General features: G+C 44.1%; 1 protein-coding gene across 5 annotated transcripts in view; it reads right to left on the bottom strand.

The window, feature by feature from the left end:
- The window catches only part of LOC115569871 (leucine-rich repeat and fibronectin type III domain-containing protein 1-like protein), a 302,682-nt gene that overhangs the window by 32,042 nt on the left and 244,579 nt on the right, over positions 1 to 26,061 (bottom strand). For 4 of the 5 annotated variants that reach the window (XM_030398102.1, XM_030398070.1, XM_030398079.1 and 1 more), the window contains 6 exons: positions 23,876 to 24,134; positions 19,608 to 19,808; positions 14,843 to 15,009; positions 8,612 to 8,852; positions 5,120 to 5,332; positions 4,698 to 5,008 (listed from right to left, as the gene is read on the bottom strand). In XM_030398102.1, the coding sequence (XP_030253962.1) occupies positions 4,698 to 5,008; positions 5,120 to 5,332; positions 8,612 to 8,852; positions 14,843 to 15,009; positions 19,608 to 19,808; positions 23,876 to 24,121 (1,379 nt within the window). In that variant the 5' untranslated portion in view covers positions 24,122 to 24,134. The remainder of the gene's footprint in view (positions 1 to 4,697; positions 5,009 to 5,119; positions 5,333 to 8,611; positions 8,853 to 14,842; positions 15,010 to 19,607; positions 19,809 to 23,875; positions 24,135 to 26,061) is intronic. The other variant, XM_030398095.1, reaches the window with a different exon arrangement.

Below are 26,061 nucleotides of genomic sequence, written 5' to 3'. Positions count from 1 at the left end.
CCCCTTTGCATCCCTCCTCGGCGGCGCTGACTGTGGTATTTTAAGATGCACTGTAGCTGCAGAGGAGGTGCAGAGAGGCCCTCCTGCAGATTTTAAAATGCTCTGCTCGATACTCATCTTTTCACACTTTCATCCACTCGTTTCAAGTATACTACTGTAAGAATGCAGACGGACAATTTTTAGACGCACTTGCCTCGGAGTCACGAGTCTACGATGGGTATCGAGTCGACCAACGTGTGACAAAACATCTTCCAGAATAAAAGCTCATGTTACCTTTGCATTGGCACTTTCAGATTTGATGCTGTGAGATTGCGGTGAGCCAATTTTCTCAATTTTCTGTGACATTGTGCAGCCGTTAAAGAAGACAAGGTAGAAAATGACGTGTTTTTGTCATGTTTAAAGCCTCCAACAACCTCCAATTCCCCACATTCTCACTCAGCTCTCTTCTCTCCTCAACTAATACTGATAAAACACATGTAGCCTCGACACAAATCATTAATAGCAAGTGAAGTAAAAACACTAACTTCTGAGAGGATAATAGAAGGCATTTTACTTCTACTTGACATCATAGCACATCATATTTGCAGCCCCTCACGTACGCAACACCAACGGCTCGAAATATTCAGCACTTCACATGTTCTAGTCCCGAGTATACCACGGAAACAAAACACCTTCACCTCCCAGCTCCACCTGACATCACATAAATATGCACACTAACAACGCCTAAAGAGAAACAGCCAGAAAAGCAGGGACGACTGCGTAGTGCTCAGAAAATAAGAGCCAGAATGTGACAGTAATTACAACAATAGATGTGAAGTGCTGCAGAGTACAGTTCGTGCCTCGGTATGTGATGATGAACAGCTCGGTGCCGCTCTGATGGGCAGAGTCTCTGCAAAGCCGGCGACCAGACTGCAGAGGCGGGGCCGAGAGGGCAGAGTGGGCGTCACGAGTCTCTTCTATTACACTGTACAGTGGAGAGGCCAATAACTCTGCCAGAGAGCTCCACTTGGTTTAAAAAATGTTTTGCTCTTAAAGTCAAAAGTCTAAGTGCTGCCACTGCCAGCTCAGAACGACTGCAGCACGACTGCCGGCTGGAACAGACATTAATTCACTCACAATCACAGTGTGTACGGTGGCCAGCAGGGACCAAGTGTCTGCACAAAGACTGGATGCAATCATCAGGAATGTTAATGATCCAAGAATTTTGATTTGGATGTTTGAAAAGATGATTACATAAGAGTTGACAAGCACAACTGATGCTTTGTCAAATCATTATATTTTTTGGCAACTGATAAGTTGTGCAGCTGTTGTGTAATATATCGTGGTTGAAAGTAACTAATTACATTTACTCAAGTACAATTTTGAGGTATATGTACTTTACGGTTTACATTTTCTTGATACTTCATCCTTCTACTTGCCAGAAAATCATTAATGAAGACGTATATTGCGTGCAGCATTTCTTCACCAAAGACACGTTTCTAAAAAGCATCTGATGCTTCAGATTGAAGAGCCTCATGTAACAAAATCATGTGATAATATACTAAATATAAATAAAATACTGAGCAGCTGCAGGGTTCAAACAGGCAGCTCAGGGGAACAACAGCAGCTGGTATAAAAGCAGGAGAGAGCGATTTAGTTTCACTTCCTTCGAATACGCCGACTTTCCCAGCCGAGCCGGAGAATCAGATCGTTGACCTTTGAAACACAAGAAGGCTGCATCTCTGTGCCTTCGGGCTGCCACAGAAGAGCGAATCTTTAAAAAAAAAAAAAGAGCGAGGCAGTATTCAGGAGTACCTGCTGTAAATACTGTAGATACTCAGACAGGGAGCTGCTGTACAGTGATTTTGTTTCTGTAGATATAAAGGCTCAAGAAGCAAAGAAAATGTAGAATCCACTCATCTCCGGTCTGAGAATTCTTTCTCTAATTACTGAAACTGTAAAGCTTTTGAGAAAAAGTGATGAATATAAGTCACACAAGATAAATGGAAAGTAAGCATTAATTAGCCACAACAGTGAGGCATAAATATCGGCATTCTAAATTACTTTTAAACATCTGCAAATGTTTTGAGAGCATCTGCTGATCTGACACTACTGTGGTTACGGTTCAGTTAGCTTTATGCTAAAAAACAAGGTTCAGGTTCAGAGAAAGATTTCTCATGTTTAAAAGAACATTCTCTAAAGTCAAAGTCTGATGCTTTGTGGCTGAACAACATCAACATTTCTTCTTCCTTGTGAAGTGAAGTGATAATCAGTACGGCTGCTCGAGCTCACTGGAGCCTCAACATATTTAGTTTTTTGGCACTTGAGGAAACGACAGCAACAGTCTCCGATATTGTAGCTGCCAAAAATTACTGATATCTCCGACTCTAAACTACAACTTGGCTGCTTGTAACTATGGAATGGATAATATGACAAACAGGGTAAAAAATGCACATTTAATGATTGAGATGAAAACAGGTGAATCTTCCTGGACTCCTCTGAGGTGAAGGAGGGTCATCTTAGCCTGCTGACACCAGACTGTGATTCTAACACTGAGCCGTGAGAGCAACAGCTCTTTGCCATGGGAAAACGATCAGGTCATCCCCCCAAGGATCAATCTGAAATCATCAATTTGGACGCACTCGACCATGTGCTCTCTCCAATTGAAGGTAAGAAAATGGCCACTTGAGTGCCTTTGGTTAAAATGAGCATCGCGGCCGCGGACACATTTCAAACTGTCATTTGTCAACCCTCCAAATGCTTTGTAATAACACTCAATTATGCAGTCTGAATGACGTTGCTAGGTTACAGCGCTGGCTAAGTGGCTGATGGGACCATCCTGCGGTCTCTCAGCATCGTGGGCTGGTAGAGAGTCCACACTCAGCCACTTGGCAGCCGGAGACTGAAACATGCTCAGAAATCCACATCTGGTGATTAGGAAGCACAAATCACGTCCACGAGCTGCCGCACAGGAGGATTCGTGATGGGAGACGGGCGGAAAGTTTCCTTCAGGGAGGTTTCACCGCTCATTTACCCTCTCAGAAATGCACTACTTAATAAGATATATTAATGGGACATCATCTGCTCATTTGCACTGATGTAAACATGCTTGGACAGTTTATTCTCTGTATGACACTTAAATCTGCTTTTTACTGCAAGTTCAATGATTGATTCTTTCGTCTCTGCACATTTTTCTGCACATTCTTTGTTTTAATAACAGTAGAAAGTTATTACTTTACATTCATCTTTATGTTCTGTCTGGGTTTACTCATTAATGTTTATTACACTTCGCAGTGTATTGCAGGCTCCAACTATCAGCTCCTTTTTCCACGCTGAAACTGCCTTTTTGCTGCTGAGCCGACCTGATTTCCCAGCAGGATTAATTAACCTTTACATTAGTTTCTATTACAGCATTTTTTATTTCTACAGTTTGTCTCCACATGTCTGATGCCTGAGTCCTCTGAGGGTCCTGATTTGTCAACACAAACCCCTCGTGCTCAAACACACCGGTGGAGGATGAAGGGTTTTCATTAATAGTGGATCTCTGTCGGCAGGTAATCAAGATCTGGATGAATTTTTACTACAGAAGTCAAACTGATTACGCTCTCAATGAACTACTCATGACGATAATTATTCCCATGTTTTTCTCTGAATATTTAGAGAGCTAAAGAATGATACCTGCCGCCAGAAACTAAATCATCTTTCTTTTTCCGTTAGCTCGTCTTTTGTTGCTCGCCGAGATGTTCGCTTCCAAAAAAACCTCCTGAAAATCGCCTGAAAAGCCGCAATACAACCTCCTACGCCAGGAAGACCTTGGTGGTAACTACCCACACAGGGATGATATGTGAGGGAGCAAAGACGGACGGATAGGTAGAAAAATCACACACAAACACACACACACACACACACACACACACACACACACACACACACACACACACACACACACACACACTTCATCTTGTAAGAATATTTTCCTTTCACCTGGTAAAAGCAAACGCACAAACAACTAGCCCCAAGGATAAATACACAGACTCACACACAAACGAAACAAACTCATCTGCTGAACACACTGTTAGAAACACAATCAGCTGTTACTGCACCGACCTGGAGACCCACAATAACCAACGTAACACCAAACATCCCCTTCTGCTGCAACAGTGTGTGTGTTAAACAACCTGAGACAACAGTCGGATAGCAGCTGCCTGCATGGACACGGACACACCACAAAAAATAAAGACTTCACTTGTGATGTGGAGATCATAAACAACAAAACAAAGCAAAACAAAATCAATTTAACCCGCAGAGCTTTAGTTTGAATCCTGGTACAGATCGCAAAGTTTGCAAAGCTAGCAAAGATCTCAGGCTGAGAAGTGTAAAGACAAGGTTCTATTTACAGCAATCTTAATCTAAAATGATCTCCATTGCAGATAATAAAAGATAAGTACTATATGTATACGTTTGAGGGGGCGTGGCTCAGGAAGTGCTGGTGCAGGGACTATTCAGAAACAAGATGGCGGCCCCAGAAGACAAGTGTCAGGTCCTAAATCTATTCACTCCGATTTCAAAAAACGTCCGTAGCAAAATCAGGCACAAAAATAATTTGTAGTTTCTACTGTTGTTTTGACAACCAATAGCCCAAGTTTTGCGTAGCGCACACACACACACACACACACACACACACACACACACACACACACACACACACACACTCTTACCTGTAGATGAGTATATCGTCTGTAGAGCTGTTGTACTGGATCTGGTACATGCGGACTCCTGGTATGTGGTTCTGCGGGGGCCATCTGATGGTAGCAGAGCTGGACGTTAGGTGCGACACGCTGACCCTCTGCTGGTCGGACCGCGCCTGACCTCCGCTCACGTTGGACTTGATAGATGTGGGGATGTCCGAAGGCCCCGGGTCAGGGTCCAGTTTAGGGTCAAAGTGTGGCGAAGGGTTGACGACCAACTCGACCGGAGCGGTGGCCTCCCCGGCTGCGTTGGACGCGATGCACGTAAACTTTCCAGAATCCTAGAAAACATCGGAAATAGAAGACAGGACGCAACATTTACCCTCATTTTTCAGATCAACGGTTATAAAATACATAAATAAAGGCCGACACAAATGAAACGACGTCTCTACCTTGACCGAGGCCTTGAGGATGTCCAGCGAGCCGTTCTCGTAGCAGACGGTTCTGGTCGTGTTACCGATCAGCTTTCCGTCAGGACTGACCCAATGTGTCGACGGCTCGGGATCTCCGATGGACTTACAGCGCAGGCTCACCTCCTGACCCTCCATCACAAACATCTTGGAGGTGTGACGAGTTATCATCGGAGGCTCGCACACAAACTCCTCCTGCACATGAGTCACCGTGATTAATCAAAACAATAATAGAGAAGATTCGATCCACACAGTGTTTATATCTGCAGTAGAAGAACAGCACCATCAAAGTAGAAGCACTTTTTCATTCAAGTTATTGCTGAGGTTTGTTTAAACTATATTTTTGGTACATTACTCGTCACCTCATGGTTTCATTGAGTCTTTTTCTCGTTTTCTTTTTGATGGCATCGTTGTGTGTTCTTCTCTCAGACTTTCAGAAGGAGTTCAATTGTTTACACATGAAGATTAAGTGATCCTGGAGTTTTTCAGCCCTTGTGATATTTAAAACCCACCCACTGGCACCTATAAGCCGGAGTAAATCCTGCCAAAACCCTGGTAAAGTATTACTGCTGGGCCGAGCGGGGCCAGCCGAGGCTTTACCAGGGCTTATTCATCATTCCTACCACTCTGGGCATCTCCAAACCTTTTTCTGGGTCCTTCTGGAGTCTTGTTACCAGCAGAGATGATTGCTGACCTGATGGCCGCTGGGATGTAGCTTCAAATAAAGCACTACACTGCTCCTCTCAGTCTCGTATTACATTCTAACCCTCAATTGCTCCTGTGAAGCTCAGAGTAAAAGCCCGTGATTGAACCGGCTGCTCCCTGGTGTGTGTGTGTCTGAGTGTGTAAAGGGTGTAAAGTACGAGAATGTGAAGTCGGGCGTTGAAATGGAAAACAGCATGAATACTCATTGGGTCTTCATAAATATATGGTTTGTCAAGGTAACCCTGAGATTTCAACCAGACTCCACTTTTCTACCCGTTTCACGAGAATCTAACCTCTTGGATTTTCTATTTCGGACGAGAAGCGGCGCAGATGCAATGAGCAGCCGAGCGGCGTCCATCGATTTCAGCGGGGATTCCCATGGCGGCTGATGGCTAATGTCTGACCTCTGATGGATGCTGTGGAGGGCTTGCAGTGGGAAAGAGGCTATTAACTCTCGGTGTATTAATAAGCCCAGACACTTTGGTGACACGGAGGTCTCTGGATCGACCTCTTTACAAGGCTAATCCTCTTATAGTGATCCTACAGCACCTTGCTGAAGGAGGTCCATGACTATTACTTGAGGTGAGGCAAAGGTCTGTACATCATCCTCTTTAAGATGATACAAATTAATTCCATCTTTATCTCAAGGTGCACCTCCACTCATCATCGTAGCTCTATTACAGCCCAGAGGGGTCGGCGGCTGAATATCTCCACGTGAGGCAGAAACCCCTCACATCATCCTCTTTAAGGTAACATCTTGAAGCACGGCGCTTAATTCAGCTGTTATCCCTCCACGTGTCAGCGCAGCTCTGTTTTAGTACAGAAGCGTGTTCCCAGCAGGTTTAGATGAAGAACATATCTCTCAGCTGCTCCTCCACCTTTAGTCCAACACCGTCTGACTGCTAAATTCAGCAACAACACATCTGCAGCGGGTTCGCTTTCTGCTCTCTGAGCTGCTCCATAATGTTTTTGGCATATCATTATGTTTGTTGCTCTGTCTGGTATATACTGTCTTCAACATGAAAGCTTTTATATCTCAGTCAGTGCTGCATTTTTATCCCACTCCCACTCCAACTCCACTCCAGTTAAAATTCAGAAGTGTGTTTGCATTTTTTTGCACTTCAAGCTGCCACGTCTCAAAGTCAGCGTGTTTCTGACGGCTGAAATCAGGTCACAGGCTGAACAGACTTTTATATTTTGTTCTATGACATAAAACACGTTAGTTAAAATTCAAATTTTGGCTGTTGATAAGTAATTAATGTGACTACAGAGGTTGTCAGACAATAAACATTAACAGAAACTCATCTACTCAGTGAAACTTTACTTGTAAACTATACTTACTTTCTGATAAATTTCTATTATTGTGTGTAAAGTATGACGTAGTTATTAACTTGATTAACACAAAGAAGAAGAAATTGATAAAGTGCACACAAAAAACTTAACCTTGTGATGTTTTAGGGGTTGAGAGTTAACACTTTAATAGAGTGAAGTGTTTCGGTTCAATAAATAACACAACATCTCTCCCGTTCATTCTGACTTTAACGACACGCGGAGAGGTTTAACTGCCGAGGTCGATGGCTCATTTTGCTCGTAAAGACAAAGTTTAATGATATATTGATTGACAGTGAGATTGACCGATCGGCTCATGTTCAACCTTACACTGCAGAAGATTCAGACTGTTGTTAATGTTTTTCCACTGCTGTGCATGCTCATATTTTATTCACAGTGTTCTAATGTGCTGTTGCAGGTTGCCTTGCCGTAACATTTCCCCCAGAGACTTCTGGTGAAAAATAGCTGAACTTCCACATTTGCAATAATGATTATTTATCTGCACAGTTCCCATTAAAGAGACCGATAAACAAATCAGGGTACGTACAGAAGGATAAAGACCAAACACGGGGAACAATCTTTACTTATCTTCAGCCACATCTCGGGTATTTAGTGCTTTTCATCCCCTCCCTGTTTGTTCTACCTCAACAATATGATATAAGGCAGAAATACATAATGAAATCACGGTTCTATTGTGTTTTTGCATATCGAACTCAATGACTGCACACTTTCAGAAGACGCTTCACTCCTCTGTGACACCGACCATCTGTCCTGCTCAAGTGTCTCTGAGAGAGAAAGTGATCATGCATCCACAGCAGGTAAAAGTTAAGACTGTAGAAAATCACATTTTGCTACATGGTTTACAAGATTGTGACACCAAACACACAGAATGCAATTAATACGACCGACCTGATTAAATGATGCGTTGTTTAAAGTTAAATGGTTTCTTTTTTGCTTGTTTTTTTTCCAATCAAGAGTCTGCAAAGTATGTTTTATCTTAAAATTAACTTGATATGCCATTCCTGCGTTTACTTCCTGTCTGGCTCGATGTGCAGCTTCATGTGGCTTCTGTCCACTTAATTAACTTTAAAAACACAAGTAAACCTAGAGCCTGTAAATATCACAGGTGTTTCCCCAGAGCCGCTTTTAGGAAATGTTCAGGTCCAGAATAAGCTCTGTAATTTTCCATGATCCTAAGTTGCACCATTCAAACATTAAAACAGAAGTAGTTGCACTCTGAGGTGTCCTGAAATAGAAAATAATGGATCCTTTAACCTTTGTTCCACTGTTTATCTTATATATGGATGCTGTGTCATGCATCACTTTATCCTGCAGATAACAGCAGCTCTGCTCTGACTTCTCTATTAGTTCAGAGAGTTTTTCTGTCCACGATATTACTGTAATTCCAGTAACGTTGCTCTTTAGTAACTTTTAACAAACCTCTTTTATGGTCCAGAAGTATTTGCCAGCCAGGTCTTTGGGTGAAGCGCAGGTCTCCAGGTCGTCCTCTCTGGTCAGTCTGCGAAGCCACACCAGCTCGCAGTTACAGTGCAGAGGGTTCCCACCGAAACTCAGCACCAGCGCCGTGAGAGGAGAGCCCTTCATCTTAGCGTACACCGGGATCCGCAGGAACAGCGGGTCTGGAGGAATCTTCTTGAGCTTGTTGGATGTCATATCCAGTCTGGTGATGGAGACAGAGGGATCACTCAGGTAAGAAAAAAACCCCTGCAGACGCTCATCATCGTTATTTCAGGGAGTGTTGGTGTTAACCTTAGTGGTGCTTCTGATTAAACTAACGAAAGAGTGACTCGTTTTTAAGCTTTTAAGTAGCTTGATCGATTAGTAGGAATCTGAGGTGGGCAGCCATGTTTACAGGTGAGACGTAGAGAAAGGGTAACATCTATAGAGAGAACGCGAGAAGCTGTTCGTGGTTATCCTCCCTCAGACTCCACCTCTCCCTTTCCCCTCATCATTCTTTATTCGATTGGACCTGAAAGAATCTTAAAGGTCTCCTGAAGGTGTATAAATCTGAAAACTGTTTCCATCACTTCCACTTTTTTAAATTAAAAGTTTCCTGTTAAGAAAAAAAACACCTCAGTCTCTCCATCTTCCTTTCTGGCTGCAGCCGAGCTACACCGACTGTTTTCGGTCATATAAAAGTAGATCAATTCAATCATTTCTTCACTTTCAATTACACTTTTCTTTTTTTTTTCCACAGCCACACTAACTTTGGAAAAGGAGGTGAGGCTTTTTTCTTCAGCAGCTCTATTCACATGCATGGAGTGGTAATATAATGGTGATTTAAAGCATGAAAGATCTGGATTTGGGTTTAAATTATTCCTGCAAGGACATGCTGTGAAGAAGAGAGATCTGGTTAAGGGGCAAACTTTATCTCCTTTAAAGAGATTACTGTGGTGAGATGTAGACAGCCTTATCATTTCAACAACAAATCATTGCATCTTAGAAATAACCTTCTAATGTTCAGTGGCCATTCACCGGGTTAATTATTCAATGTGACATGATCTTTGTTTGATGTTAAATCAGATTTGGCTACAGTAGGAGATAAAAATCCCATATAAAAATGAAGTTTTTTGAACTTTAAATGAAATTACACAAAATAATGACTTCTTTTTAATTACAAGGCTCCTGTCTGTCGCTTACTAAATGGCTAAAAATGTCATAATATCAGTTTGTGTCTAGCATTTCAATTAAATATGTTTTCTCATGCCAGTATTTTGTGTTCTATTTGGATATATTTAGAAAAGCAAGTATCTGTAATCTGTAATTATACGACACTTTTCGATGTATTAGTGCCAATCTCTGATTGTGGATTAAGACATTTTTAATTAATCTTTCATCGGGTATCCAGTGATACATAATGCCACAACTGCATTAAATGTCATTCCAACAACATCATCCAACCACCAATTTAAACTGATATCTCTACAGACACATTTATCAATACATCTTACTATTAATTACAGATACACAGCAGTCTTCAGCTGAATCACACATCACCAAAGTGACAACACAGATTTGTGTGAACAATATAAACTTTTTAGCATAAGAAAAACACATAATAAACTAACATTAAAGTCCCCACGTTTTTAATATGTTAGCTTAAAGAGGCTAACGTTAGCTGCAGTCGCAATACTAACGTCAAAAAACAGCAGAAAGTCCTCACACAGCTCACCGAGGGATGAAGTCCCACAGCGGGGTAGCAGATGTAGAAGTCACCGCTGTAGCATCTTAGCATGTAGCCAAGCCCGGTGGTCACCTAGCTTAGCTGCGGTGGGTGTTCAACAGGCCGGGCAGCCGCTAACGTTAGCTAGCTAATGTTTGCTCCGCTCATGGAGTCTCCACTGTAGCTAGTTGCTAACTGACTAAATTATTTAATACGTTTTCTTCTTCCTCTTTCTCTTTGGAATCGCTTCATATCGGTGATGACTATCAGACTGTGACCGTGACTCTAAATGTTAGCAGGCTACTTCATGTGATGCTAGCAGGCTAAGGTCGAAGGTCAAGGTGGAATAGTCCATTAAACGTGAAATGTGGGTGATACTACAAATTGGCGTGTAATTGTATGAGCCCACATCTCTATTTTTTTTTAATCCAGGATATTGTTTTAAATACTACAGAAATTATAAACATACTATAAATTGTGAGGAGTTGGTGCACACAAACGCTGCTCCACTGGCGGCTCTGTGTCTTGTTGTGGATGTGTTGATAGACTTCAGTGATCAATTACTACTTTAGAAGTTAAAGGTTTCCCTGTGGAATCACATTTACATTTAGTGTCGCACACAAACATGCATTGTGTGGTGTAACAATTGTACTGACGGTGCATTAAAAAGCATGGTTGAATGGATCGTCTGTGTTTTTGTTGTGGTTGGTGTGTAATTAAAAAAAAGCCAGCAGTGGTGATGGTGGTGATAAAGTGACCAGCCAGCTGTACTTTACCAGGTAAACACACCAACCTCTTCCCCTTGGAGCTGAATCTAAGGAGCTACCATCAACTCAGCCAGCTCTTCAAACTAATACTTCACTCGTTGAACATTTTTATACAATATCAACTAAAGATCTACCTCTTAAAAAAAATATTTTAAAGCAGAAAACTTCTCTTAAAGGAAAACTTTGGCCGTTTTTAACTCATATCCCTGTTGATTGAGGTTACCGAGAGCTGTCAGTAGGAAAAATAACATGAATTTTTTGCACAATATTGACCAGATATCAGTACGGTAGCTACAGCGAACCTTTGGGGGCAGAAATCCTTAAGTTTCACTTTCAGTTATGTCTGCCCCCATAGGTTCGCTTTAGCTGCCTTTCTGATACTCGGTAAATATTGTGCCAAATGTTCTCGTTATTTGTGACAGCACTCGGTAACCTCGATCAACAGGGATATGGGATAAAAACGGCCGAAGTTCTCCTTTAAAACCACCCAAATACTTTACTACTTCAAACACTCAAAAGAGGTTAAATACACAAATTATCAGCACAGGGCGATGTCGTCATGAAGCTCTCTAAAGTGTGAACCGCTACGTCACACAAAACCATCGTCATCTGGGTGAAATACAAAGTTTTTAGGGAGTGAAGAGCTGCTACGTAGGAGACGTATAACCTGAGAAGAGCAGCAGCAGGCTGGTCGGGAGGAACCAGAGAGCTGAAGAGGTTGGTATGTTTACTGAGGAAACTACAGCTCACATCTCATGTGTTAGCATACAGCCTCTAAGCCGGACTCAAACTATTGACTCATAACTCTTCTTATTCCTAAACCTAATCACGTGATGGCACAACAACCAATCACAGTCGAGCAGCAGAGTCTCCCTCAGGCCCATCCATTACATCATCACTGCTCCATCGTGCTGCTAGTGGTCAAAAACCTCACAGGGAAACTTCAGTAACATGTTTTTCTGCAGCATATCTAGGAGTTATTCTGCCCCCCAGTGGCCAACGCAAAATATTCACACCAGAATAAAATGTTCCCTCATGTAAGAATGCACTGTGGACAAATAAATAAGGTTTTTTTGCTCACAACATCATATCTCTCTCTCCATCCTGACAGGCAGAATCTGCACCTGAATCAAAATATTTCTGTATCCTCCTCAAAGGCTCGTATGTAGAAAAGAACTAGAGGAGCTCGGACAAAACCATTCATCACAAAAGAACACAAAATGTGGTCCAACTGTGGACAAAGACTCCATTGTGTATTTCCTGTCATCCAGCCACTGCACCATCTCTGGGAGCTGAACAGCACTTTGCCCACCAAAACATTGAACCTGATAACTGTTAATAACGTCAAGAGAGGGAAAAATTCACTGTTGTCAGCAACAAACACAAGGAAGCTCTGGTTTTTCCCTCCGAAGTCCCTCCAGAGATATTCAGCAACAACGATGACTTAACAAGAAGTTAATAGCTGTTGAGAGCAGCGAGCATGCTGCACTTTACAAATTTCAATTACATTACTTCATGGGCAGCAGCCTTGTGGTGTATTAATTGAACCTGTGAACGTATAAATTCAGAGTTATACGAGCTGGTCCGTAAGTTTTGTGTCTCCGAGGAGAAAAATAAACCATCACAGCTGTTTTAATAAATGCATGACTGTTTCCTTCTTACACATCAATTACTGTCGGTCGCTGGGACCTAAATTGGAATTGATTACTGTTAATGGGGTTCAAATGGTATTTTGTGGTGCAGTAAACAAAATATTCAGTGTTCTCATATCACCAGAAAACACTTTTTCAAAAGGGCCAAACTAAAAAAGCTCTACAGGGCAGAAGTCAGGTAAAGTAGGGAACACAAAAAACAGAAAACAATTAAAAATATAGGAAATAAACAGGGTTTGACTCGTCCTTTCATCAGGGAGGTGTCACATGTTAAACAATGCTGCACCTCGATAATTGCACTGAAGATAGAAACTAGACACTCGAACTAATCAATCATAATCAAACTACAAAAGGTTTTAGAGTCCGTTCCAGAGTGTTACATCAGGCTGTACAAACAGAGGCAGCATGTTTATTAAGAAAAAGGAATCTGGAGTTGAGACTTAAATGTAAGTGAAGCGAAGTTATTGCAAAGTTTTGGGGCGTTGCAGCGTTTCAGGGTTGATCTGGGCTCAATGTGATGAAGGTAAAGATAAGAAAGCCTGATCTGGAGATCTCAGGACGTGACTGAACTCAAAGGGAGTTAAAAGCTAAGAATTATCCGTGGACTTTCAATACGAGTGAGAAAACATCTAGTCGTTAATTTTGATGCTCTCTTCTTCATGATTTGGGGAAACGTCTGGCTCTGCTGTCCCGCTGATGCAAGTCTGATCGGATCAGTGTTTACTCAGAGACCACTGGGACGCTGAATATTGATGAATGTTACTGGAAATATGCCAGAATTATTCAAGAAGCTAGTTTCCAGCTGTAGTCCTGGTAGACTATAGTGCAAAGCTGGCAAACTAAAACCAGTGGCATGTCAGTAACAACACAACAAATCAAACTCAATCCAAACATCTTGTAATAAAACCTGAGCAGCTTTCAGCGTTTGATCTTCTTTTTCGTTTTTTAAATGAAGATTTTAGATTAAAAAAGAAAAGTTTGCGATCAAGACTTCCTGAGGAGAGAGAGACGAGGTTCAAGCTGATGTGTGTTTGAGGCGTCCGTGTCAATAATAATACCGTTAGATATATTTGATATTTGAACAGAGTAAAGATGTGCTGAGCAGAGCAGCACCGGCTCGATGGTTAAATCCCCGTTCTGTCTGCGAGTGGGTGAAGGCTGTGACATTTACCATCACCTACTATCGATGTGCCCTCGAGCTCGCAGTGGTTCCGACCCGGAGGGATCTGTCCTGTGATTTCTGTTGTGTTTCGTCTGGAACCTGTCGACAGCTTCAGTTTTATGTTTGATTGGTAAGAAAACTTTGGAGCTCATCAGATGGGACGAATCATCACTTGATTTAATTCTGATGCTTCAGTCTAAATAACAGATCTGTTTCTCCCAGGAGAGAAAAAGCACTGAAGCTCTTCGATGAGCATTTTATTCTGGATCCATTCATTTATTTATTCATGTTTTTGTCTCTAAAGATTTGGAGTTCACGTGCAGAACTGCTTACATGTTCTTTCAGTTTTAATTACACACATTTATCATGTAACGGAGGATCTTCATGTTTCTGTGAGCTCTCCAGTCTGTTGTTTTTATGTCTGTTTATGTACCACAGAAGGCTTCCAGCACCTAATAAGTGTTTTTAAAAGCTCTTGGTAACTTTAACATATATCAGGGAGTGTTGACGACATTCAAGATCATACAAATCTCTCAAATTCAGTTGATTTTCAAACTTTAAAGCCGCACGGATGAACACAGCGAACTCCAGACTGAAACAATCGATTGTTCAGCTGCTAAACGTTCGACTTTCCTCACCAGTTAGTTTGTAACTGTGTCTGCGTGCCGCTCGGTGCCGAGCAGGTATTGTTCTGTGGGTTTATGAGAACTTATTTGATGGAGAAGAAAAACTGCCAGTGGGGTTCAGTGAAAGTGGCTGAGGCAGCATCAGACGGTTCATGTGCCGCGAAACTCCAACTGTGAGTTAAAGGAGGCTGAAAACATCCATCGAGCCATAAACAGGCTGTAGCCACCGAGGTCACACACACACACACACACACACACACACACACACACACACACACACCTGGCCAGTTTGTGCAGGTTGGAGAAGATCCCCTCGGGGACGCTCTCGATGAGGTTATGGTCGAGGCTGAGGGTGTTGACGCTGACCAGCAGGGCGATGGTGTCCCAGGGGATGTCCACCAGGTTGTTGTAGCTCAAATCCAAATCCTCCAGTGTCTCCAGGAAGTCCTGCAGGGGCGGGAGGACAGAGGAAGAGATTCAACTTTTAATTTAGGAGAGAATAAACTGTTGGAGCATTTCCCATCCCGTGAATGTGGCGACAAAACCTGGTATTTTTAATAAGAAGTTGGGACATTTCCAGCTGTTTTTGTAGCGACAAAAACTGGATAGTTTTGATCACATATTGGATCATTTTCTAGTTGTGTTTGTCGTGACGGATTTGGATACTTTTAACAAGATGTGGGGAAGATTTCCAGCAACGATTGTGGCGCCAAAAACAGGTATTTAAAGGGTGTTCCAGTGTAAATTTCATCCATGGTCTAAATCACTGTGAAACTGTGTTAGACTCCCTCTGGAGAGATCAAGTTAGCAGACCGCTAATTTACGGAGTTTTATCAACCTCAGAAACGACCGCACGACAACAATACACTGCAGTAAATGGATCCAAATATAAACCGCCACCAAAAAGCCACAAATAATGCTCAGAACAGCACCAAACTTCAGCAACAGTACAAATAGGGTCTCAGCACATAGTCCGGGGCATCTAACCTCCGCTAGCTTAGCTGGATTTCTATTGGGAAGCTAAAAACAGATTTCAACTCTCCTCCATCAGCTTCCGGGTCGGGGAAGTCCCGACGCGACGATTACCGAGTGCGGTTAGAAATGCTCAATTCCGTTCTTTTCCCTGTCCGCTCTCGATAATAACTGTTATAAACTGGCAGGTAAGACACATATGAACTTTGATTGCTTTTCCATGGAGTCATAATCAGACATTTTCATCCATGAGCCGCGGAACTCTACTGCACTCGGTAATCGACTCGTCAGGACTTCCCGTCAACAGGAAGCTGCTGCAGAAGAGTGGTAAATTTAGTCAGCTTTTCAGTAGAAATCCAGCTAAGCTAGCGGAGGTTAGATGCCCCGGACTATGTGTTGAGACCCTATTTGTACTGTTGCTGAAGTTTGGTGCTGTTCTGAGCATTATTTGTGGCTTTTTGGTGGCGGTTTATATTTGGATCCATTTACTGCAGTGTATTGTTGTCGTGCGGTTGATAAAACTCCGTAAATTAGCGGTCTGCTAACTTGATCTCTCGAGAGGGAGTCTAACACAGTTTCACGGTGTGTTAGACCATGGATTAAATTTACACTGGAATATCCCTTTAAAGCCAAACTGACCCTAAAGAAATGCAAAGTTGCCACTTATCCAACATTTATTCTGGCTACTGGGTTGAGACAGCATAATGTCTGAACCCTTTTCTAACAGGAGGGGAAGGTAGACAACTTCAGAGAGAGTTAAAGACAAGACGATAGAAGAGAGAGAGATGATTGGTTTATGCAGGGATGGAGAGGTCAGAGAGAGAAAAACACAGGGTCCAGGAGATGAAACGAGAAATTCAGGTCTGGCTGGATGGAGATAAATGTATTCAAGGAAAAGAAAAGAAAGCGAAGTATAGGGGGGACGAGGAATAACAGAGAAGGAAAGAAAATGAGATCAATTACCCTGGTCAATGCTGTGCACTGAAAACATGTTGTTTTCTCTAATTGCCTCCATACAATTCTCATAATCAGTACACCAGTGAAATGCCACGAGTCAGCACACATTACAATGAGCAAAAATACAAAGAGAGAATGAGGAGGGCGATAACAGCCTGTTGATCAGCTAAAGTGTTGTTGTCATCGTTGTAATTGCTCTCATAATTCACACCATCAGGACACTATTTGACTGTCACAAAGCCTCGACGCTCATTATAATAATCTGTGAGTTATTGCTTTCTGAACCGAAGGAATCTCATTTCTCCACGACAAAAGAAACTTTTTAAGAGCTGTGACGACGACGACGACTTCAAAGAGCTCTGTGAGGGGGAAAAATCGCTTTTCTTAACGGCCGAAAATTCATCAGCGTCCTCTCGGGAAGTCTGACTGAGCTGTTTCAGGGTGGACGGACACATCTGGAGCTGACATCTGGACGCCGAGGCTCTCTGAGAGTCAGCTGTGTCGGCAGCTTAGGGAAATACTGACGACCTGTTACTGCGGTACTTTGCACTGAGAGACAAACCAAAACACCCAGAAGGATAAAGTAATATAACATCTTTGAATACAGTTTTTATTTTGTATTTTTTAGAGTTTTATTCACCAGAACTTAAATGATTCTTTAACGACCCAATCTGTGATTTAGGAGTCAACACTTCTCAGCTGATCACTTCTTTGTTATTTTCACCATCTAGTTACAGAAATAAAACTTATTCTTAGACATGACAACGGCAGTAAAATCTGCAGGAGGGAGGGAGGGAGGGAGGGAGGGAGGGAGGGAGGGATGGAGGGAGGGAGGGAGGCAGGAGGGAGGGAGGGAGGGAGGGAGGGAGGGATGGAGGCAGGAGGCAGGAGGGAGGGAGGGAGGCAGGAGGGAGGGAGGGAGGGATGGATGGAGGAGGGAGGAGGGAGGGAGAAGGAGGGAGGAGAGGGCAGCGAAGGGAGGGATGACGGGAGGCCAGGCTGGAGGGATGGAGGAGGTGAGGAGGAGGGATGAAGGAGGAAGGATGGCGGAGGAGGAAGTGAGGGATGAGGGAGGGAGGGAGGTAGGGGAGGGATGAAGGGAGGGAGGGAGGGAGGGAGGGGGGAGGGAGGCAGGAGGGATGAAAGGAGGGATGGAGGGAGGGAGGGAGGGAGGAGGAGGCAGGGAGGGATGGAGGGAGGGAGGGAGGGGGAGGGGAGGAGGGAGGGAGGGAGGAAGGCGGGAGGGCTGAAGGGAGGGATGGAGGGAGGGAGGGAGGGAGGGGAGGGATGAAGGGAGGGAGGGAGGGAGGGAGGGAGGGAGGGAGGGATGGAGGGAGGGGGAGGGAGGAGGAGGGATGGAGGGAGGATGGAGGGAGGAAGGAGGAGGAGGGAGGAAGGAGGATGGAGGGAGGGAGGGAGGCAGGAGGGCTGAAGGGAGGGATGGAGGGAGGGAGGGAGGGAGGGAGGGAGGCAGGGGGGATGAAGGGAGGGATGGAGGGAGGAGGGAGGGAGGGAGGAGGAGGAGGAGGGAGGGAGGGATGGAGGGAGGGGAGGAGGAGGCAGGAGGGGAGGGAGGGAGGCAGGGGGGGGAGGGAGGGAGGGAGGGAGGCAGGAGGGATGAAGGGAGGAAGGGATGGAGGGATGGAGGGAGGGAGGGAGGAGGGAGGGAGGGAGGGAGGAGGCTGAGTTGACGAGGAGAGAGTTGATAATAGTGGGAGAGAAATGAGGAGTGACGCTCAGGCTGAAGTTCAGAAGGTCCGCTCCATTAGCGGGAGCAGAGTTCACGTCTCTCTGCTTTCTCTTCGTGAAAGTCCTGCAGAGGTCTGAGAGTCGGTTCTGAAGGGACACTCTGGTACCGAAGCGCCAGACTTTTAATGAGCAGAGACAGGACGGGCCTCATTTAATGAATGAGGCAAACTGTTCTTTTTCGGGGTTATTCAGAAGGTGTCCGGCTGAGCGGCGGAGGCAGACAGGGCCGGATAATTTTGAGCCAGATATCCGGCGTCATTTCCACTCAGCACCACGACCTCCAGAACCAGGACCAGTCTGAAGAGCTGTAAATGACTTTGTGATAACTTCTTCAAACTGAGCATCTTGGCTGACAGCAGCCGGTCCGGATGACTGGGTGATGAATCAGACGGTCTGTTGGCAGCACAGATCCACATTTTGTAATATTTAACTTGTGAGTGTTCCCAGTAGAGCTCACATCACACTACACACTGCACAAAAACTATATATTTATATAATATTAATGAAATATTAAAGGTCCAAATTGTAAGAAAGTTAATTTTTGAGTTTCATTCCTGATTCGTCAGATACTGACGCTCTGAGCTGGCAGGTCGGGTCGGCTGAAGTTGAGAATTAGACTCAAAAATAAACTCTTTCCCCCCAAATTGGACCTTTAATTAAATACTAATTAATGCTGCACATTGGTGAATCAATCTGTAGCTCCACAAAGATTACTTTTAAATTGAAATTATACTTTATAACTGACGAAGGCCTGAAGGTAACTGTGGCTAATCAGAGGTGTGAAAAGTTCACTCGTTATTTCCTCCAGGAGACGTTCAGGTACTGTGTAAAAACTGACTCTGGTACAAGTAGAAGTACTGATTCATCCAGTAAAGTAATAGATTACAGGCTCTGACATGTACTCAGAGTATCAGAGTAAAAAGTCTCCCTCTGAAGGACATTTGTGGTCAAAGCTAACTGAAGCTCACGTCATATTAACAGAATTCAAAGACTATTAAAGTTAAAGGTAGAATCAGTAGGATTTGTCCCAGCTGTTCCTGAACGCACCACAAAGACAGTTGATTGTTGAGTCTCATTCCCAGGACGTCAAATAGACACATGTTGGGTTGGTAAAGCGTCCCGAGCAGCAACAAAGAGAGAAAATCAGAAACTCTCTGCAGATACGAGACACTAACACGCCTTTTCTCCACATTCCAGTCTCCCTCTCTGTCTGTTTACGCCTTCTTACGGCTTTTACGTCTTTGTCTCGTCTCGCTGCGTTGACATCAGTCGTGTGATGTTGGGAAGACGGCGTGATGACAGCAAATTAAACTAATCCATAATTCACGTCAGATGCATCAAACTACAGTCACGAGCCTGGATCGTACCTGAAAGGCTCCCTCTGATATGCTGTGCAGCTGGTTGTTGGCGAGGATGAGGTGCCTCAGGTTCACCAGGCCTTGGAAGTGGGAGTCGTCCAGGACGGTGAGGCGGTTGGCGTCCAGGTGGAGAGCGTGGAGGTCCTGGAGGTCGGCGAAGGCGTACGGGCGGATCTGACTGATGGTGTTCCTGCTCAGCGTCAGGTGGATCTGAACGTGAAGAGGAAAAGCAGATTATTATTATTAACTGACTTTGACGACGGCGACATCTAAATTACCATCATCCTCCTTTTTTTAAACGTCTATAGGATGTTTTAATTTATACCAGCAATAATTCAGGAAGTGACTCTCTGATCAGGGAGGTCAAAGGTCAGAGTAAGGCAGAGATTAAACCAGGTGACAGGAAGGCCGTGAGAAATCCAATAACAATGTCCGTAGTTAATACTCGAGTATTGTGGGTGAGCTGCGATGTAGAATCAGAGATAGTGTTATCAGTAAATCCACTACTGCGGTCAGGAGTTTGCAGGCTGACGAATACTTCTCTCTACACATGATGGAGTACTATACAGTAGGTGTGAAGAGGAAGAAAAATATTCCATTAACACCCGAGAAAAGGTCGATCGGCACCCACACATTTGTAAACCTGTTTTGGAGAAGCGCTGTGATAAGCGGAGACATCTGTGGCGTTCAGTCACACTCGCCGTCGAAATGATTAAAACCTCATTTCCCACGTTGCCTCGTGTGTGAGCAAACATCATCTGCGCTGTTGTGATGGCGCTGGAGAGGAAACTTATTTTTCAAACACTAAAGGAAGTCTCCAGCTGTGACGAGCGTCTCTGTTTGGCAATTAAAATATCCTGATGTTGCTGCTTTTTTATCCCTTCGAGCTGCGTGCGGTGAAGCTCCTCCACCTCCGTCATATCAGATCAGTGGAATTAATTGGTGAAATTTGTAAGATATCGTAGATTTCAGCTCAGTCAATATGTTGTATTGGAGGCAGCAGATGTTCCTTATGTTCTCCGCGCTCGGTGTGGAATAAACATGAAAACTCTCCTCACTGAAAACACTTTTCTGTGCTCCTGACGGCGCCGCGAGCCGAGCAGTTTGATTTAATTTGAACGCTTTAAATATCTTCCTCAGATACTCTCACACCATAATTCATCATCTGTGAGGCTCCGAAAAATATCCTCAACTCAAGTGATGCAATTTAGGCTTTTTTCGGTGTCTCCACTCAGCTCAGCCATCATCAGGTCCTTCAGATACTTAAAAATAGTGATGGCCTACATTCCCACATCTGATTGTCCTTCATGTAACACATATATTCCAAATGTGGGTTATACATCTGCTGCAGGTGGATAACAGCACGTTACATGTAAGAAAACTACAGAAACGCTGACAGCAAACTTGTCTGTGCTGCAATGATTAGTTGATTGAAAGTTGCAATCTATTTTAAATAATCAATTTAATTGTTGGCCAATCAAGCAAAACAGTCAAACTTAAGACAGTCAATGAGAGTCTTTTGGTTCTGGCTGACCAAAAGAAACAATTTAAAGATGCTACGTGTTAAAGTGTGATGAGCATTTACTTCAAGCTTTTGACGTTTTATGATATAAATGTTTCATCAATTAAACATATAAATAATCAAAACAAAGGGTCGTAGTTGTTAAAACAGTAAAACAGAGTTGCAGCATTCAGCTAAACAACTGAAGACTTGACTGAAAAAATGAAGAAAAAAACCTCCATTAAAACTTTGCCGAATTAGCTGTTAGCACCTCTTGTTTGCAGTGCACTCATGCACCTGCATGCAATTATCACCAGATCCCTTTGATACTGACGAAATCTTTAAAACATGATTTTTCTCAGGCAAGTTCTGCACATGTGAGGATTTCTAAGTGGATTTATAGAGTCGTCATCTCCTCCCCCCGACGTCAAACATGGTTGCTTCAAAGCACAACAGTGTTGCAGCATTCTGCTCAACAACTGAAGGAGCTGGAGACGGAAAAAATATTAAAAAAACATCAAATGTCTCCGCACAGCTCGTCCGCTGTAATCCAAGTTTTAAAAATACCCGATATCCCAAAACTGACCCAGGAATACATTATTTACACTTTTAAGCTTCACTGTAGCTGCTGAGCTAAAAGTGTTAGCCTGTCTGAAGAGGGCGCACAAGCTCGACCTCGACCTCGACCACATGAAGAAGGTGGAAATTGGATCTCAGGGCTTCAGGAGACTTAGATTACTGCAGACGAGCTGTATGGAGCCATTTTGTGTCTGTTCTGGTTGTTTCTCTGTTTTAAATCAAGTCTCAGCTGCTTCAGTTGTTCAGCAGAATGCTGCAACTCTGTTTTACTGTGAAGCTCCAGAAACTGTTCTGTGGACTACCACACTTCAATCTGACTTTATATCATCAGGAGGAGGAGAGGAGGACTTTATATCATCAGGAGGAGAGGAGGACTTTATATCATCAGGAGGAGGAGAGGAGGACTTTATATCATCAGGAGGAGGAGAGGAGGACTTTATATCATCAGGAGGAGGAGAGGAGGACTTTATATCATCAGGAGGAGGAGAGGAGGACTTTATATCATCAGGAGGAGGAGAGGAGGACTTTATATCATCAGGAGGAGGAGAGGAGGACTTTATATCATCAGGAGGAGGAGAGGAGGACTTTATATCATCAGGAGGAGGAGAGGAGGACTTTATATCATCAGGAGGAGGAGAGGAGGACTTTATATCATCAGGAGGAGAGGAGGACTTATATCATCAGGAGGAGGAGAGGAGGACTTTATATCATCAGGAGGAGGAGAGGAGGACTTTATATCATCAGGAGGAGAGGAGGACTTTATATCATCAGGAGGAGGAGAGGAGGACTTTATATCATCAGGAGGAGGAGAGGAGGACTTTATATCATCAGGAGGAGAGGAGGACTTTATATCATCAGGAGGAGGAGAGGAGGACTTTATATCATCAGGAGGAGGAGAGGAGGACTTTATATCATCAGGAGAGAGAGGAGGACTTTATATCATCAAGAGGAGGAGAGGAGGACTTTATATCATCAGGAGGAGGAGAGGAGGAGGACTTTATATCATCAGGAGGAGGAGAGGAGGCCTTTATATCATCAGGAGGAGAGGAGGACTTTATATCATCAGGAGGAGGCGAGGAGGACTTATATCATCAGGAGGAGAGGGAGGACTTTATATCATCAGGAGGCGGAGAGGAGGACTTTATATCATCAGGAGAGGAGGAGGACTTTATATTACATCAGGAGGAGGAGAGGAGGACTTTCTCTCATCAGGAGGAGAGGAGGACTTTATATCATCAGGAGGAGGAGGAGGACTTTATATCATCAGGAGGAGGAGAGGACTTTATATCATCAGGAGGAGGAGGAGAACTTTATATCATCAGGAGGAGGAGAGGAGGACTTTATATCATCAGGAGGAGAGGAGGACTTTATATCATCAGGAGGAGAGGAGGACTTTATATCATCAGGAGGAGAGGAGAGGAGGGACTTTATATCATCAGGAGGAGGAGAGGAGGACTTTATTCATCAGGAGGAGGAGAGGAGGACTTTATATCATCAGGAGGAGAGGAGGACTTTATATCATCAGGAGGAGGAGAGGAGGACCTTTATATCATCAGGAGGAGAGGAGGACTTTATATCATCAGGAGGAGAGGAGGACTTTATATCATCAGGAGGAGGAGAGGAGGACTTTATATCATCAGGAGGAGGAGAGGAGGACTTTATATCATCAGGAGGAGGAGAGGAGGACTTTATATCATCAGGAGGAGAGAGGGACTTATATCATCAGGAGGAGGAGAGGAGGACTTTATATCGTCAGGAGGAGGAGAGGAGGACTTTCTATCATCAGGAGGAGGAGAGGAGGACTTTATATCATCAGGAGGAGGAGAGGAGGACTTTATATTAGGGGTCAAAGTGTTCTGTGCACCAAATGTGAATCTGTTGCAGCAAGACTGAGCTTCAGGTGTGAATTGCTAAGATCAATATTCTACTGTTGAAAATGAAAAACCTTATTTTTGTGAATTAAAGTATATAAGAGGCTCCTATAGTCTTTGCTCTGACTTGACATCTTGGATTCGGTTTTGACTTTTGTATTTTCCTGATTTGAATTAGAAAAAAGCTGTAAAACTTAAACTTAATAAAGCTCTCTGGCAGCTACAAGAACCATCATCACGGTTGGATCACATCAAACTACTTGGCAGAAAGTGGAGTTTGGACCGATCACAGTAAACATGGATGTAAAGGCCTTCGAGGAACTGACCAGGCTGGACATGTTGGCGAAGTCGCGGTGCCTCAGCGTGGTGATGAAGTTGTCCATCAGCCTGAGCTCGGCCGTCTGCCGGTCGATGTTGGGCGGGACGAAGAGGAGGCCCGTCTTGGCGCAGAGCACCGTGTAGGACGGCAGCAGGTTCTGGCAGGTGCACCGCTTTGGACACAGCATGGAGGAGGTGCCGGAGGGGAGGATGAGGAGGAGGAAGAGGAGGAGGAGAGGGCAGACGACATCCATGGCTACTGTCCTGCTGCAACACACACAGAGAAACCACAGAAGAAGTCAGTTCAGGTAGAAAACACGCAGAAACATCTGGCAGGGGATTAAAACATCTTCCAAACTTCTAAAGGGGAATTACGCCAGTTTATGATAAAAGCTTTGTGAAAGCAAGTAAAGACAGGAAACAACAAGAGGGGTGACGGAGGCAGACGGATCAGACGGAGTCAAGAGGCTGAATTAAAGTCCAGAGTTCGTTGGTACAGCCTTTTTTTTTTCCTGCCGAGTCAGCGGTTCCGGTGTCGAGGGAAAGCAAACAGCACTTATATCATCAATTAAGCTCACTGCACTGCCATGATCACAATCTGAGGAGAACATTAAAGAACGCAAATTACCCTCAGCCCCGCTCGTCCGTCCCACCTCATAAATTTCATCGATGTTTTTGTGCATAAAAATGAGAGTAAAGCGACTCCACCAGCCGAGGCCGCGCAGAGAAAACATTTACATTGATATTGATTTCCAACCATTCGCTCTGTACGTTCAGCTCAGCGGGGCGCTGAATACATTCAGACGGGGGGGAGGCGTAAAAACACGGGGGAGCAGGAGTGACATATGCACACACACACACACACACACACACACACTGTGTACTCCCACATGCACACAATCTAAAAAGCTCGTCTGAGTTAGATGCTGAGTGACTGGAGGAAGGTCGATGGCAAATAACAGCGGAAACAGACACGCTCTCTTTATTTACGGTGCTGAAATATTCAAACTGCGCCTCCGCACACAGAACAGGAAGTGTGCGCGCGTCCAGTGCAGGATACGAGCTAAATGTGAGGAAGTAATGGGATGAGATAAATTCAGTGGAAACGATCGGGGAGTCTACGCTCTAAATGTCAGTGGGTAATTTGAGAATGTGAGAAGACTTGAAGGCAACAATGAGCGACAACTGGAATCCACAAATTTGTCACATGAATGAGAATATTTCAAACTGCGCAGAAGTTCAGTGAAGCTCAGGGGCGAGTTTTACCGGATCAGTGTGAGGTCAATGCCCACGTCACAGCACAGAGGACGACACACTCTGTTCTGTTAAACCTCGACAATGTGTGTAAACAAACAAGTTAGTGCAACAAAAGCCAATCAAAGATGGCTGCAGAGTGGCAGGACTCCCTTAGATGCACCTCTGCGTCATTCGTTGCTTAGTAACCACTAACTGCTGCAAACTGTAGCTAGCAGCCATCAGATAGTTAGCGTGGTTAGCCATGGAGCTAGCCCTTCTATCAGCTGACTCATCCTTACTTCTGTCTTCAGTGTGCAGCCATTTTCCCCCGGATTATATATAACCGCCGTGCTTTATCGCCGTGTATCGCCATCACATGCGCTGATTTCTTAAAACACTGACATTTACTTCCAATGACTCTGAAGTCAGAAGCTGCGTGACGCTGCGTGTCTCAGGAACTCTGCTGCTCTGAGAACAGATTTAATTTGTTTAGTCAGGCCGGCTCAGCGTGAGAAAAATGCAAAGAAGCTCTTTTTTTCAGACTGCATGCACTCCTCCGTCTCCGTCGCCCTCTCCTCCATCCTTTCATCACTCTCTCTTTCCCTCGACTAAAAGCACTTCTCATTTCAATTGCATCGCTTCTTTTCTGCATCCCTCCACTTATCTTTCCGCCTGAATCCTCCCATCATCCCTCTCTCTCTCTCTCTCTCACTCTCTTCAGCTGCTTCCTGTCATCTCTCTCTCTCTCTCTCTCTTCTCTACGTTCCTCTCATCAGTCTCTTCCTCTGTCTGAACCCTTCTCTGTATCTGTTTCTCCATTTCTGTCTCAATAAGATCATTTCTTCCTCCGTCGCTCCAAATAACATCCATTTCCATCTTCCTGTTTCCGCCTGCATCGCTCCCCACGTTCGGGTGCACATATGACCGCACACGATGGAATAACATTTATGGGATACGT

This window comes from Sparus aurata, chromosome 2, assembly GCF_900880675.1.
Source record: "Sparus aurata chromosome 2, fSpaAur1.1, whole genome shotgun sequence".
Classification (NCBI taxonomy): domain Eukaryota; kingdom Metazoa; phylum Chordata; class Actinopteri; order Spariformes; family Sparidae; genus Sparus; species Sparus aurata.
This window is presented reverse-complemented; position numbering and strand designations above follow the sequence as displayed.